The sequence below is a fragment of the Aythya marila genome (assembly GCF_965140915.1).
Source record: "Aythya marila genome assembly, chromosome: 2".
In the NCBI taxonomy this organism is placed as follows: Eukaryota; Metazoa; Chordata; class Aves; order Anseriformes; family Anatidae; genus Aythya; species Aythya marila.
The window spans coordinates 121,252,146-121,264,417 of NC_139043.1; the positions used below are offsets into that span (position 1 = coordinate 121,252,146).

Here is a 12,272-nt window from a genome sequence, read left to right on the forward strand (position 1 = left end):
CTAGCAGGACTACAAGGGCCCTATTGTTCCCCCCAGGCTGCAGGGCGAGCGTCCAGCCCACTGGAGGGACAGGCTGTCCTCCCGGGGAAGCCACACAGACCAGGTGTGCTGCAGCTCCAAGAGGGACCAACCTTTTGGCTCAGCTGGCACGGGAACAGTAACCCACAGCTCCCTAATGAAAGTAAGCATTTAGGCCTGCAAAGCTTAAGCTTATCCAAGGTCAAGGAAACTTAAGAAAAAAAGTTAAGTGAGGCCAAGCATTAGGAGACAGTAGTATGTTTACTGCCTCTGTGCTGAACCTGTACCAGAATGCTTGCCACAAAACTAGATGCCAGAATCAATTCCAGATTCAGAATATTTGTTGTTTGCATTGTGTAGGTGGAGCTTGGTCACATGCATGGTGCCGCTGTGGTCATGCCGGCATCCAGTGTTAAGGCTCTTCTTTCACGAAGCTTGATTCACTCACAATGCTGTGTCAATTGTAATTTGGTACAACACCAGAGGAGTTATTCTCGTGTAAAACCAGACTAGTAGCAGTATGAACTGGGCTCGTTCTCACTATTCTATTCCTTAAAAGACTGTTTCTTACAAATACAGCCAGGCCCTCAAGTAAAGCTTTCAGAAACTCTGTGTATAACCAAACAGTGTTGTGGCATACTCCAAGTTTGGCTGTCCGTCTGCCCCGGTTACTTTCACTGAGCAAGGTCAACTCAGGAAAGACAGATTCGCCAGCCACATCCTTAGAGAGGCTTCACTCTCATCTACCTGTGCTTTGCCCCAATTTCCACCAGCCACAAGTGTGCCTACCTTGCTTATCCCAGGCAATGGAAAACTTCATGTGGTGCCAGGAATTGGACTTGATGATCTTTATGGGTCCCTTCCAACTCGGGATTTTCTATGATTCTATGAAATATGAGCAGGTCTGCAGGACATTCATAGTGGTCTGGCTATCACAGCCCCAGTAAAAGTCACCCTGTTTGCTAATACAGTCTAAAGGTAGATGATACAAATTACCAGGACATATGAATAGACATGTGTTAAGTCCCTTATCCTTTTCCTTAAAGAGATAATCTTATTTTAACGTTCATATTTTGTCACAAAACTGGGAAAGACAATGAATGCCCATGTCTCAAGATAAAACAAAGTCAAATTCAGATTAAGGCATGCTGGTATTAAAAAAAAAATCATGCTGCACAGCTTACACTTGCTCTTAACTCCCACAATCCAAGCACACTTATTAGAATATCACTTCCACCATATAAACAACGGGAACACAAAAAAGCTTGAGAAATACAATCAGGTTGGGTTTAAGCACGTGTTGCTCTGTTACCCACTGACTCACACGATCACTTTTTCTCTGTGCCCAGTCCAGAAAAGGTTAAGCTACTTGCAGCATCACATGCACATGCATACAGAGACATTGCTTTAAAGAGCACGAAGTGTTTCAGTTCTCCAACAAAAAGGACGTGCAGTAACCTGGTACATAGATGCTTTATTTCTGACATTAATACGGTCTGTATTGTATGTGAGAGTCTTACATAAAAGAAAAGTTGTAGTACAACAAAAACAAAGATAAACAAGGCATTTGTTGTACATTATGTCAAACCTTAAAACAAAAAAATGGAGTAATATGTATTGAATTTTCATGCAAGTTTGGCTGCTGCATGTACAATCTACTTATAAACTGAAAGAAATGCAAATGCACACAACATTCAAAAAGTAATAAAAGATGCCTGACATATCAAAGATTAAAACCTTCTTGCTAAAGCAACAAAGTAGGAGTTAACTAGACAATCCAACCAATACCAACACAAATTAAAACTACTTATCGTAAAACTATGCTTAAACTTGGCATAGGCAGTTTTTGTGATACCACTTCTACTAAAATATATCATCCAGATTCCAGATAGTCATTCTCTCTCAAGGTGTTTTTTCATCCTTTGGGAATTAAATGCAGTCTCCAGCATAAAATGTTTTGGTTAAATCCATTCTGGTAATCTGAATCTCATACTGCCAAGAATTCCAATTGCCTCCTCCCAGCTTTCATAGGTGAGGTTAATCCTGGCATGATGGGTGTTTTCCAATCCCATTACTAATGGGATTCCCCTCCCCCCCTAAAAATTTTGATCTGAATTAAAAACTGCTAAAAATGTTTATGCCTACTACTATCATAGCCAGGCGAATATTTAATATCAAAAAATCTAAAAATAAGGATTGTATAAGCTCTGAGATGTTTAAAAAAGTTGAATAACCATTTACTTTCTTTGTGCCACTCATCACATGTTAAAATTCTCCATTAATAAATTATTCTCTACCATCTTTGATATTGAAATGATAGGAATACTTTCCACACCCTGCATAGTACTGGTTGATCTCATAAAGTTAACTAGAGAACCTGACATCATTTTGTAATTTTACATACAGTGCATATGATGCTCGCTCTTTCCATCTCTCATAGCAGCAAGCCGATTCTGCCACTATCTGTAGCAGCACACCCGGGAGTGGAGAGGAAGAGTGTTTGAATTATAAATAGCTAAAACTACAGTGTACAAGTCTATTTACCTGTCAGTATTTGTTGATAACACACCGTTGCAATTTGCTAGAAATTAACTACATAAAAATTTCTACAACGAAAGCAAATGAAAACATTCCTTCCAAAAAAAAAAAAAAAAAAAAAAAGACATAAAATAAGTGCAAATACCTAAAATAGGCAACTAAAGCAACTGTTGTGACCTGTATTACTTTAAATAAGGACAAAGATTTTCATAAATAAAAGAATGTTCTTTGCTCTTCAAACATTTAGTAAGTATATAATGGTCAAACTTAAGTGCAGATAAAACCATTTTGAGATCCAAGGTGCCAAGTTTCTTCTAAAATAAAAAAGATAAAAAATGCATTAATTTTTAGCTCCTATGCAGGACAAAGTACTCCTGGGTCACGTACAGGACCCTAACCTTCTCTTCTAAATATATTAAAACAAGGTATGGGACCAGTAGCTGTATTTCAGGTATACCTTGTAACTATTTTGTAGACCAACATGATTTAAGGTTTATAGTGCAATCTTTATGTAGATGTAACATACAGTATAGATTTGTACACTTCACCTCTGTCATTCTTCTGCTATACCATACTTTAAGGTTAAACTTGTCCTTTTTCATTTCAGCTGTTTTAACAGGAAACAACGTTGGCTTCTAGACAACCTGCATACATATAAATATCTACATTTAAGCTTTAAAATGAAAATAAATTATAAAAAGACTCCTTTCCAATTTACAAAATTTTCCCTGTTCCTACATACTGTACAATACATTCAACAATCATCTCATTTTGAGATTTATGAAGAAAATACTGATGCTTTACACTAAAACCTAATTCACCCCCTCTGCCTACTTCTAAGTACCATTCGCAAATAAATATATTTAACACTGTAGTTAATTTCACTGTTTTGCAGCATACCAAAAAATTAGTAGTGCAACTTTCTATCCTTCCTTTTTACACCTCTCCATTGTGTTTCTTTGTATACTAGAAAAATGCTACATAAGCAAAAGCACATTCAGTCACGTATGTTGCTCATTCAGAAACCATTAACAACCTATAAACCTACTCTATATCAAAAATGCACTAGCAGAAAAAAGCAATGCAAGTCAAAAGAATAAATATGAAAAATAGACTTAAAAACTGTGAGTTGATGTGTACTGCAATGCTCTTTACCATTCTTCATGGTATTTCAGGGTGTTACTTTTTGAACATGTAAGAAATGCATTGCAGAACTGGTTGTACTATCCCTTGGTAGAGCTTCATGTCTGTTCTTTGTCAGTCAAGAGAAGAAAGGAAGCTTTAAGGTTTCCCTTAGCAGACTGTCTCAAAGTAAAGACTTAATTCACAAGTATTGTGCTGGAATCTCCTTCGACATTGAGTCAGTGTCAATGGAAAGAGACGGTTGTCAGTTGCAGTGACCATCACAGAATCAGAGCCCTTGAAGTGCTGTTGGTGGCTGTGTATGTGCTCAGATATCTTCGTGCTTGTTCAGTCATGATAAGTTGATCTTCTGTTTTTCCGTAAACAACTGCTTCCCATTCACAATTTGACTGCATAAAAGAGAATTCCGTTAAAAAGATTCTTCTTTTAACTAAAACACAACACTTCTTCCTTAGAATTAAACAAGTCTCATGCAGCCTTCCAGAGTAGTAATAAATTATCAAATTCTAGCAATGCTTCATTTTAATGTGAAGGATTCTAGTCTACAAAACAATACCTAAAATCTGTGACAAAGCTCTTTCACACCCCCCAATCCAGCTCAGCAGCAGTATATCTGTGTTGCATTTTTAAGCTATAACACACACCAAAAATGCTCTTAAAAACAGATTAGTTCAACAATTGAACCATAAAAGAGAAGTTAATTAAGTCATCTTCTTTTTGGATATCTTTCCCTTCTAACATGCTAAGTTGAACAGGCAGCAAAACACATTATTGACAGCTGTCTGGTGACACCAAGGAAGGCAAAATGGTTTGGCAGCTGAAAAGATACTGTAAAGGACTTCATTGAATCAAACTGACAGCTGTGGAAGAACAGTAAGACATCTTGGGGATATATTAGAAATGGCAAAGGCATTAGGAGTAAAAATAATGAATGGAAGAATAATCGAGCCACTAGTCCTGCTTCTTCCATGAAGTAAATCCTGCACATTTACATGAGTTATTGAACCTCAAGCTGATTTGTAGCAGCTCTAAATTGGACCTGACACTAGCAGACTGCAGCATAATGAAGAATGCAAGATTCTAGTCCATGCAGGAGGGAGGGAGAGGAACATGTAACAGAGGGAAAAAAAAATCAGAGAGAAAATCAGCCATTTGAATTTCTTTGTATTTCATGGAAAGGCATCGTGTTTAGAGGAGCCAGTAAACTGAGAGGGAATTTCTCTGAGGAGAAAGGAGGAAAAGAGTGAGATGGTTCAATAAGAATATTAGCAAATACAGTAATAAGCCCTCCTTTCAAGTATTCAGAAGTGCATACTTCTCGGTCAGATAGATGTGTTCACCTTTACTGCAATTCACTGCATTTAGTTCTGCTTTGGAACAGCTATGGAACAACTATAGGTTTATTCTTCCTTCTCGTTAAGAAGTATCAGAAAGAAATACTGTTAGACCTGTACTTAAAAACATTATTAGAGCAATTAAGTGAAACATAGAAGATCAGACTCCAGGTGCCTTGCCTTTTTTTTTTCCCCTTGATTTATTCAGACAAGTAGATGTTCTGAGAAGAGACATTAACTTATACAGGGCAAAATGGAACAGGTGCCAACTGAATCAAAGAGAATCTCTCCCTAAACCTGGTGGTCAAAACACAAGCACCCACACACAAACTAGGTTCTACTAGCTGAACCAATCAACAGTTTTAATGATATGGAAAATACAGTGTTGTACAAGAACAGGCACTTTACAAGAACAATTACCAAACAGAACCTGTGGACTAATTCTGCTTAACGAATCCCACTGGGATTATTATGAAGCAAGGACCAGACAAATTCAAGAAACGTAGGTGCTGTGGACATTCAGTTTGCCACAAGTCAGTGCTACAAACTTTCTTAGTGCTTGACTTGAGCACCCAATCCTATTTTCTACATCTCTGCTATCCTGACCCCATCACAAGCACACATATTTAAATCTCAGGGAGCATTTATTGAAGCATCAGGGTCGCATTTAATGAACTTGGGTATGAGCAAACACTTCATGGACTGTACAACCAACTTCTGAGAAATATGGATAATGGAAACACTGACCCAAACAAGATAACCGAACAGAACTGTTCTAGATGTTACAAGACAGAGACAAAATAAATTATTTAATAGTTAACCAGCCAACCAAACTAACAGAATACTTTGAAACCAGACCTGAAGAGCTTTCTCCATTTTGACATTTTTTGAAGCACATGCATTCAGTTTCTTCTTAATTACTGCATTTGCTTTGTTTGATGAATTTGTATGCTGTTTTTCTGATGTCAGGTTACATCTGTTGTCATGTATTTCCAACAATGGTATCATTAATAAAGACGTAGTATATACATTTTCTGACTATTAAAAAAAAGCGGGTAGGGAACACGAATAATAATTAGTATTTCATCGAAATAATATTCAACTGCTTGAAGAGAAGCCAAAATGAAAACAAAGCAAATACTATCAGACAGACCCTAGGAAAAAAACCTGAAAGGAAGCGATGAACACCACATAAGCAAACCAGCCTGCTCTATACTAGGATTCACAGTCAATACTGAGCACAGTAAAATGATTAGCTGCTAGCATGGTTTCAGCATTACTGAGTAGAAGTTTCTCTTTTCCATATAAAGCCTTGCTACAGCTGATGTCATTCTGTTACGAGCAAATTTTATCAAGCCAAGTGGTAACTACAGAACAGTTCTAAAGAAAAAAAAACAACACTTGTAATTCAGTTTAGTACAACCCTTGTGAAAGTAAGGACAAGGAAACTAGAGTAAAAAAAAAAAAACACATCAAGATCAGTGTCAAGGGAAGAACTGCTTTAAGAACTGAAATAAGCACTGGATTGTTCGTTCCACAGAAGAGTTTCATATGCTGATAACATTGTGAAAATGAAGAAGAAAATAATCCAGCTTTACTAGAGCAAAAATGGAGAAAGGTATATCGCAGTTTAAGAGTATGAAATTAGATGAGAGTAACTGTGGCGTATGTACTTGTTCATTTGCAAAAATACACTATTAAAATGTGTTTAACTGCCTTTACATATCCTCCCTTGGACCTCACTCCTAACTTATCTCCCCACTGGCACACAATTTCCACTTAAGGACTAGCACATTTTTCATTTCTAAATCAGGTATTAAACCACCATCTCTCTTCGTAGGAGACAATGTTCCTGTTGCACCAGCATCCCTCACTGAGATAGAGGAAAAGCAATTTCTCCCAATCCACTGTCTCTAATACACCAAAAACTCATTGTGTATCTTGGTTTAGGCTCGATAAGCTGACCATCAGTGATGCACAACGTAGCACGGCCTAACAAGACGTTACTAAGGGACCACTGAATATTTGTTTCTGTTTTGAATGGCTGCAGCAATGAGGAGTACAAGAAGCCAGAGGTGTTCTTAGGGAAGTACAGGATTTCCACTAGGTGGCAGAGCACCTAACACTCAGTAAGACAGACACCTAGGCTTGTAGTGGAGTCTGAAGCATTTAAGAAGGGAATTTAGAAAAACAGCTACAATAAACAGAAAGGGGTTTGAATTAAGCACTTGTTCGTTTTTATCTCCTACCTCTTGAACATCACTTAACACCTGATTGCAATTCATAGACATTTGCTCTTTCAGAAAATAATGCAAGTGCTTAATTAAGAACTATTATTATAATAAAGCTTTCCCACAAACTACAAGACTAAAGATTAATTTATTCAGTCACTCAAGTGGAAAAAATATTGGGCCACTTTTGAAAGAAATGAAAGACCAAGACAGTCCCATCTCTGAACTCCTGACTTCTTGGTTGCTGAGGGAGAATTATTTGAATTCCTTCAGGCAGAGGAAAACCACAAACTTTATCTCCCACACACTTGGTGTTTCTTAAAGTATCCTGCTATTATGTGAAGTGGGAAAAGGAAAAACACGCTGCCTAATATGCAATTACGTATCCTCAAATCATGCCTACCACATTGTCAAGCATGCAAAACACAGGGGTAAATGCCATCTACTTGGTGAATTACAGACAGCTTCAGCGTGCTGTGTATGCTAAAGCTTATTAGTTAACCAGCATGGAAAGTATGCTGCTGTAATGGCAAGCCTGCTAAGCATCCGCGCCACTTCAGTAGTCAAAATTTCCCGCTTCCCTGCCCTGAGGGCCTGAAAGAAAGAATTCATGAATGGAAGAGCAATGTTCAAGTATTGCTTAAGTACTTAAAGTAATAGTGCAACATGAAGGTGATTTCACTTCATAGATTCATGATTTGAACCTTTAGCTGATACAGTGAAAAAAATATTCAATTCTATGCTAATAATGCTGCCAGTGATACTCTGTAATAGTTTAATACTCACCTGTACATCCAAACCACTATCTTCAGCAAAGAGCTGGGCACCAAGCTCTTCTTTTTCCCATGGATCTAGGACCAGTGATTTTCTGACTTTTTTAGAAGAATTGCGCTGCAATAAACGTTTTGCAAAGAAAGATTGTAAAATATTATTGAAAAGCAGTTATTTCCTATCTGAAATTATTATTGTGAAATTACCTCCTGCTTGCAGCTTTTATACACAGAGTCATCTTCCTCCTTGAGAAATATATCTGTTCCAGTTTCCTCTTTCAAAACTTCCCTAATGTCTTCCTCCAAGAAGGCAAGTGGTTGCGACTAAGTTAATTAAAATTGGAGGAGAAAATACAGGAAGTCTATTAGTTTCTATTTTTTACCACATTCTACATCTGCCAGATAAAAGATCTTGCAAAACATAACAGATAAAGGATTTAAGCCATTGTAGTTAATAAGCTACAGATCAACATTTCAAGACTACAGAGATTTTATAATTCACATTACTCCACATTATTTGTAGCCAGATAAAGCATATACTTGCACACTGTGCCTCAAAAAAAAAAAAACAAAAAAAAAAACAACACAAGATAGCATCAAAGATGACGTGAACTATTTGTTCACATTTGTTAGCAATAGTTACTCACTGACAAAGGGATGAAAATTCTTTATATATACTAAGCACATAAAGACATGTATGTATATATGCACACAAACATACTAAAAAGTGTACTATCAAAGTCTGACTCTTGTTGGGAAAGGAATTTATATCAATCGTAACACAAATCTTTGAATAAGACATTGATAGTCCTAAGTACAGTACAGAATTTCACAGAAGCCATACAGATGGCTCCTTTGTGTACCAACAGGAGAAGAATTCCCTTAAGCCCTCAAAATTTGATTTTGAACAGGAGGTTAACAGTGGACAGAAACAGAAATGCCAAACCACTCCATTTGCATAGTGAGAGACTGTGAATCTATAGGGTAACACAGATGGTGCCAAGCCCTGTGGCAAAGTCTGAGCTACCTTCTGTGTTTGCAAAAAAAGAAGTAGTCAATATACATTGGCTGGAATTTTTTCAGAACTTTAAAAGCATATGTCTACTGGATTCCAAAAGTTATTATGCATTAGCATGCCTTAGCTAGGCTAAGAAGGGAGCAAAAATTGGATTAATTGAAAAATATATAACATTATTCATAGTCAACTAAAAAAGGTCTTCTGTAACAGCCAGAAGAATCAGAAGAAACATGAATTCCTAAATTAGGGGGTTGTTTTTAGATTGAAGAAAATTCTAGAGTTCACTCAAGAAAACCCGTAGGAGGGATATAACACTTCTAAACATCTTCCCATCCAAAAAAGCTCAGAATACTAGCATGCTGTGATAATTATCTGGTTTCAATCCTAGCAGTACAGAAGAGCCAAAAGCAAAAAAAAACTCAGCTCTTACATGGCCCAGAAGATTCAGATAGTGCATTTTTTCAAGTTAAATGTGAACATTGGTTAAAATAAGCAATTAGTCACTCATTCAGTCATTCATCTTCTCCAGTTTGCTCTTACAGGGTTATCTGGTTGGAGAACACACCTCCTTTCACTCTCTCACTTATAATTTTGTCTTTTGAAAACCAGAATGATATTAAGCATTAAAACTTAGTTCTCAGACAATGATGTTACTACCTAGAAGGAGGTTATGATGTTAGCACGACTGCACAAATTTAAAACCTAACAAATGCAGAAACAATGTTTTAGTCTATGTCAGTACTCCTAGATTACTGTGGGTCAAGTGTTTGCATGTTCTGAACACCATTCAAAAAGGCAATGCCTTCATACTACACTGAGGGATACCAGTCTGTTCAGCATAGAAAGTCTGAAACACGTTGAACATTTTATTTTTTTTTCTAATCTATGGTCTAGCTGTTCTCTTGAATAATGCTGAAATTCGCTGAGCCATTAGCGCTGTTTGAAAATGCTTTTCAAGATCATGCTGAGGCTCATAATATCTCAAAAACAAGAGGGCACAATTTAAAAAAGAAGAAAATAAATGATGTCATCACATACCGTAAGTTTAAGAGGACCATACTTTTTTTCCTGAGCAGCCAGAGCATTTTTAAAAGGAGTTGGTGTCCTCGGTGTTGAACCCAACAGAGATCTTCTAATTGTGGGAGTTCTAAAACTATTCAAACATAGAGAAGTGTTCACACATGCATTTTAATATTTTACTTTATCAACAGTAATGTGATAAAATGAATATAATAAAATGAATCTAACAAACAATTTAAGAAATACCTTAATTCACACAATAGGTACCACCACCATGAATCAAGTATTAAAATCTCCAAAATATTGCCCCAGGTATATAAGAACTTTAAATGGATTTTGTTCTGTATTTCAATAAAGAAAAAAAAAATTAACCACCTATTAAATTAAAAACAGGAAGCCAGTTTACGTTAGTACACAAATACTGAAGTGTGAGGGTTTCTAAAAGTCATTCATAGCACACAAACAGGTAGCCTAATTTCTCAGCATTTAGAAAAACTTGCGTATATTGAGCAACAGCATCAAATGCTTAATGTCATAACCCTACCCGACGTTTTCCTTTTGATCTTTTGGTGTCATTTCCTTGTGTAGAGGAGTCGTAATGAGAACTTTCTGCCCACAGATTGGTGTTGATGTGAATGCAGGATTTTCAAGGTTAAATTGTTCGTTTCCAGAGCACGTGTTGAAAAACTAAGCACAAGAGAGAAAAACTAAGTTAACTTGAAGGACAAAGCTTCACCATTGTATTGAGCACTAAAAATATATAAACATATATCAGAAGAGCTTTTACTGATAAGCCCCAATACGCTGTGACTTATAGTCCAAGACATTTGCCGTATTTATCACTGAAACTTGTTAAAAATTCTTACTGCTTGTTTATGCCATAGACAATAAGCTTCTATCTACAAGCATTTGCATGAAAAAGAGTGAACTGAGACATTAATTCCCCCCAGCATGAAAAGTTAATTTTCAAAACAAAAGAAACATGTTCTTTTAATTTTTTTTTTGATAGATCTACCTTTATACACATGTTTTAAGAAGTCTTTAGACATATTTGTTTAGGCTGCAATGTATTACGAGGGGATAAAGTAATTTATAATCCACACCCTGCAGACTTCCTAGCTTAGCTGTATTTAAAAATAAACTCACCTGTGATGGAGAAAATGGTAGTGTTTTCACTGGTGTATGCTTTAGTGCAACATTGATGGCATCATTACATAAGCCATCATTCAGTTCATTAACTGGTGATTGCCCAACACGCAATCTCTTCTTCTTTCTTAGGATAGTAGGTGGAGTGCTGAATTTTGTTACATTCGGAGTTGTTGAACAAATTCCTTCTTCCTCACCACTGACATTGTGTTTTTTGCCATCAAGCACAATACCGACGTTAAACTGGCACTCTGCAGCCCGGTCGTTGTGTTGAATCCGCATCAGTTTTACTGGAGCTGGCTTGACAGGAGATGCAACAGCCTCTGAAAGGTCAAAACTGGTGACATCACTCCAAGCTACAGGATCCTATGAGGCAAGATAGAAAACAGTCAAATATTAGCAGGCTTAGCTGATATTATTTCATGACTTGCCAATCTAACAGCTTTCTACCTTCAGTGGCCATGTACTGTATTATACTCCTTCCACACGATGCTAAAACTCTGAATGCTTTAAAGCAGACAATAAAACAAATCACTCAATCCAGGTGCAACTACAGACAAAAGCACAATAATGCATTCACAGAAACATTTTAAACCCATTAAAGTTTTGATGTCCCTAAATAAACTTTTTGTTAGAATGAATACAGACTTACAGATTCAATAAGCTCTAGTGTCTCTGCAAATTCAGGAATGGTTTGTAGAGATGATAACACTGCATTTGCTTCCACAGCCAAGTACTTCGTGGGTGAATTCTGCTGAACAGATGCGCCCTGGGTCTCATCCATGCTGTAGAACTCGCTTGTTTGTTCCCCAAGGCTATTTAGTGTATTAGGCACACAGTCTTCCATGACAAAACTTCCAGACCAAGTAGGTAAACTTCCAGCTTGCTAAAAAGTATAAAGAAATATGTTAACCTTAGTCAACTTAGAAGTTGAACAGAGTCGTTTGTTAAGTGGAGGAGAAAATAAGTAGTATGTGGAAAGACCAAGTTAAACTATTCATTTTTTTCTCTTTCAAACACCAATTATCTGTTCGTGTTAATGCAGTTAGCGTTT

General features: G+C 36.8%; 1 protein-coding gene across 4 annotated transcripts in view; it reads right to left on the reverse strand.

Annotated features, from left to right (window-relative positions):
- Positions 1–1,504: 1,504 nt before the first annotated feature.
- MYBL1 (MYB proto-oncogene like 1) overlaps positions 1,505–12,272 on the reverse strand; it is a 32,436-nt gene continuing 21,668 nt past the window's right edge. For 3 of the 4 annotated variants that reach the window (XM_082752252.1, XM_082752251.1, XM_082752250.1), the window contains exons 9-16: positions 11,871–12,104; positions 11,219–11,584; positions 10,617–10,759; positions 10,091–10,205; positions 8,242–8,358; positions 8,051–8,155; positions 5,892–6,071; positions 1,505–4,088 (exon numbers count right to left, since the gene is read on the reverse strand). In XM_082752252.1, coding sequence (XP_082608378.1) covers positions 3,960–4,088; positions 5,892–6,071; positions 8,051–8,155; positions 8,242–8,358; positions 10,091–10,205; positions 10,617–10,759; positions 11,219–11,584; positions 11,871–12,104 — 1,389 coding nt within the window. In that variant the 3' untranslated portion in view covers positions 1,505–3,959. The remainder of the gene's footprint in view (positions 4,089–5,891; positions 6,072–8,050; positions 8,156–8,241; positions 8,359–10,090; positions 10,206–10,616; positions 10,760–11,218; positions 11,585–11,870; positions 12,105–12,272) is intronic. The other variant, XM_082752253.1, reaches the window with a different exon arrangement.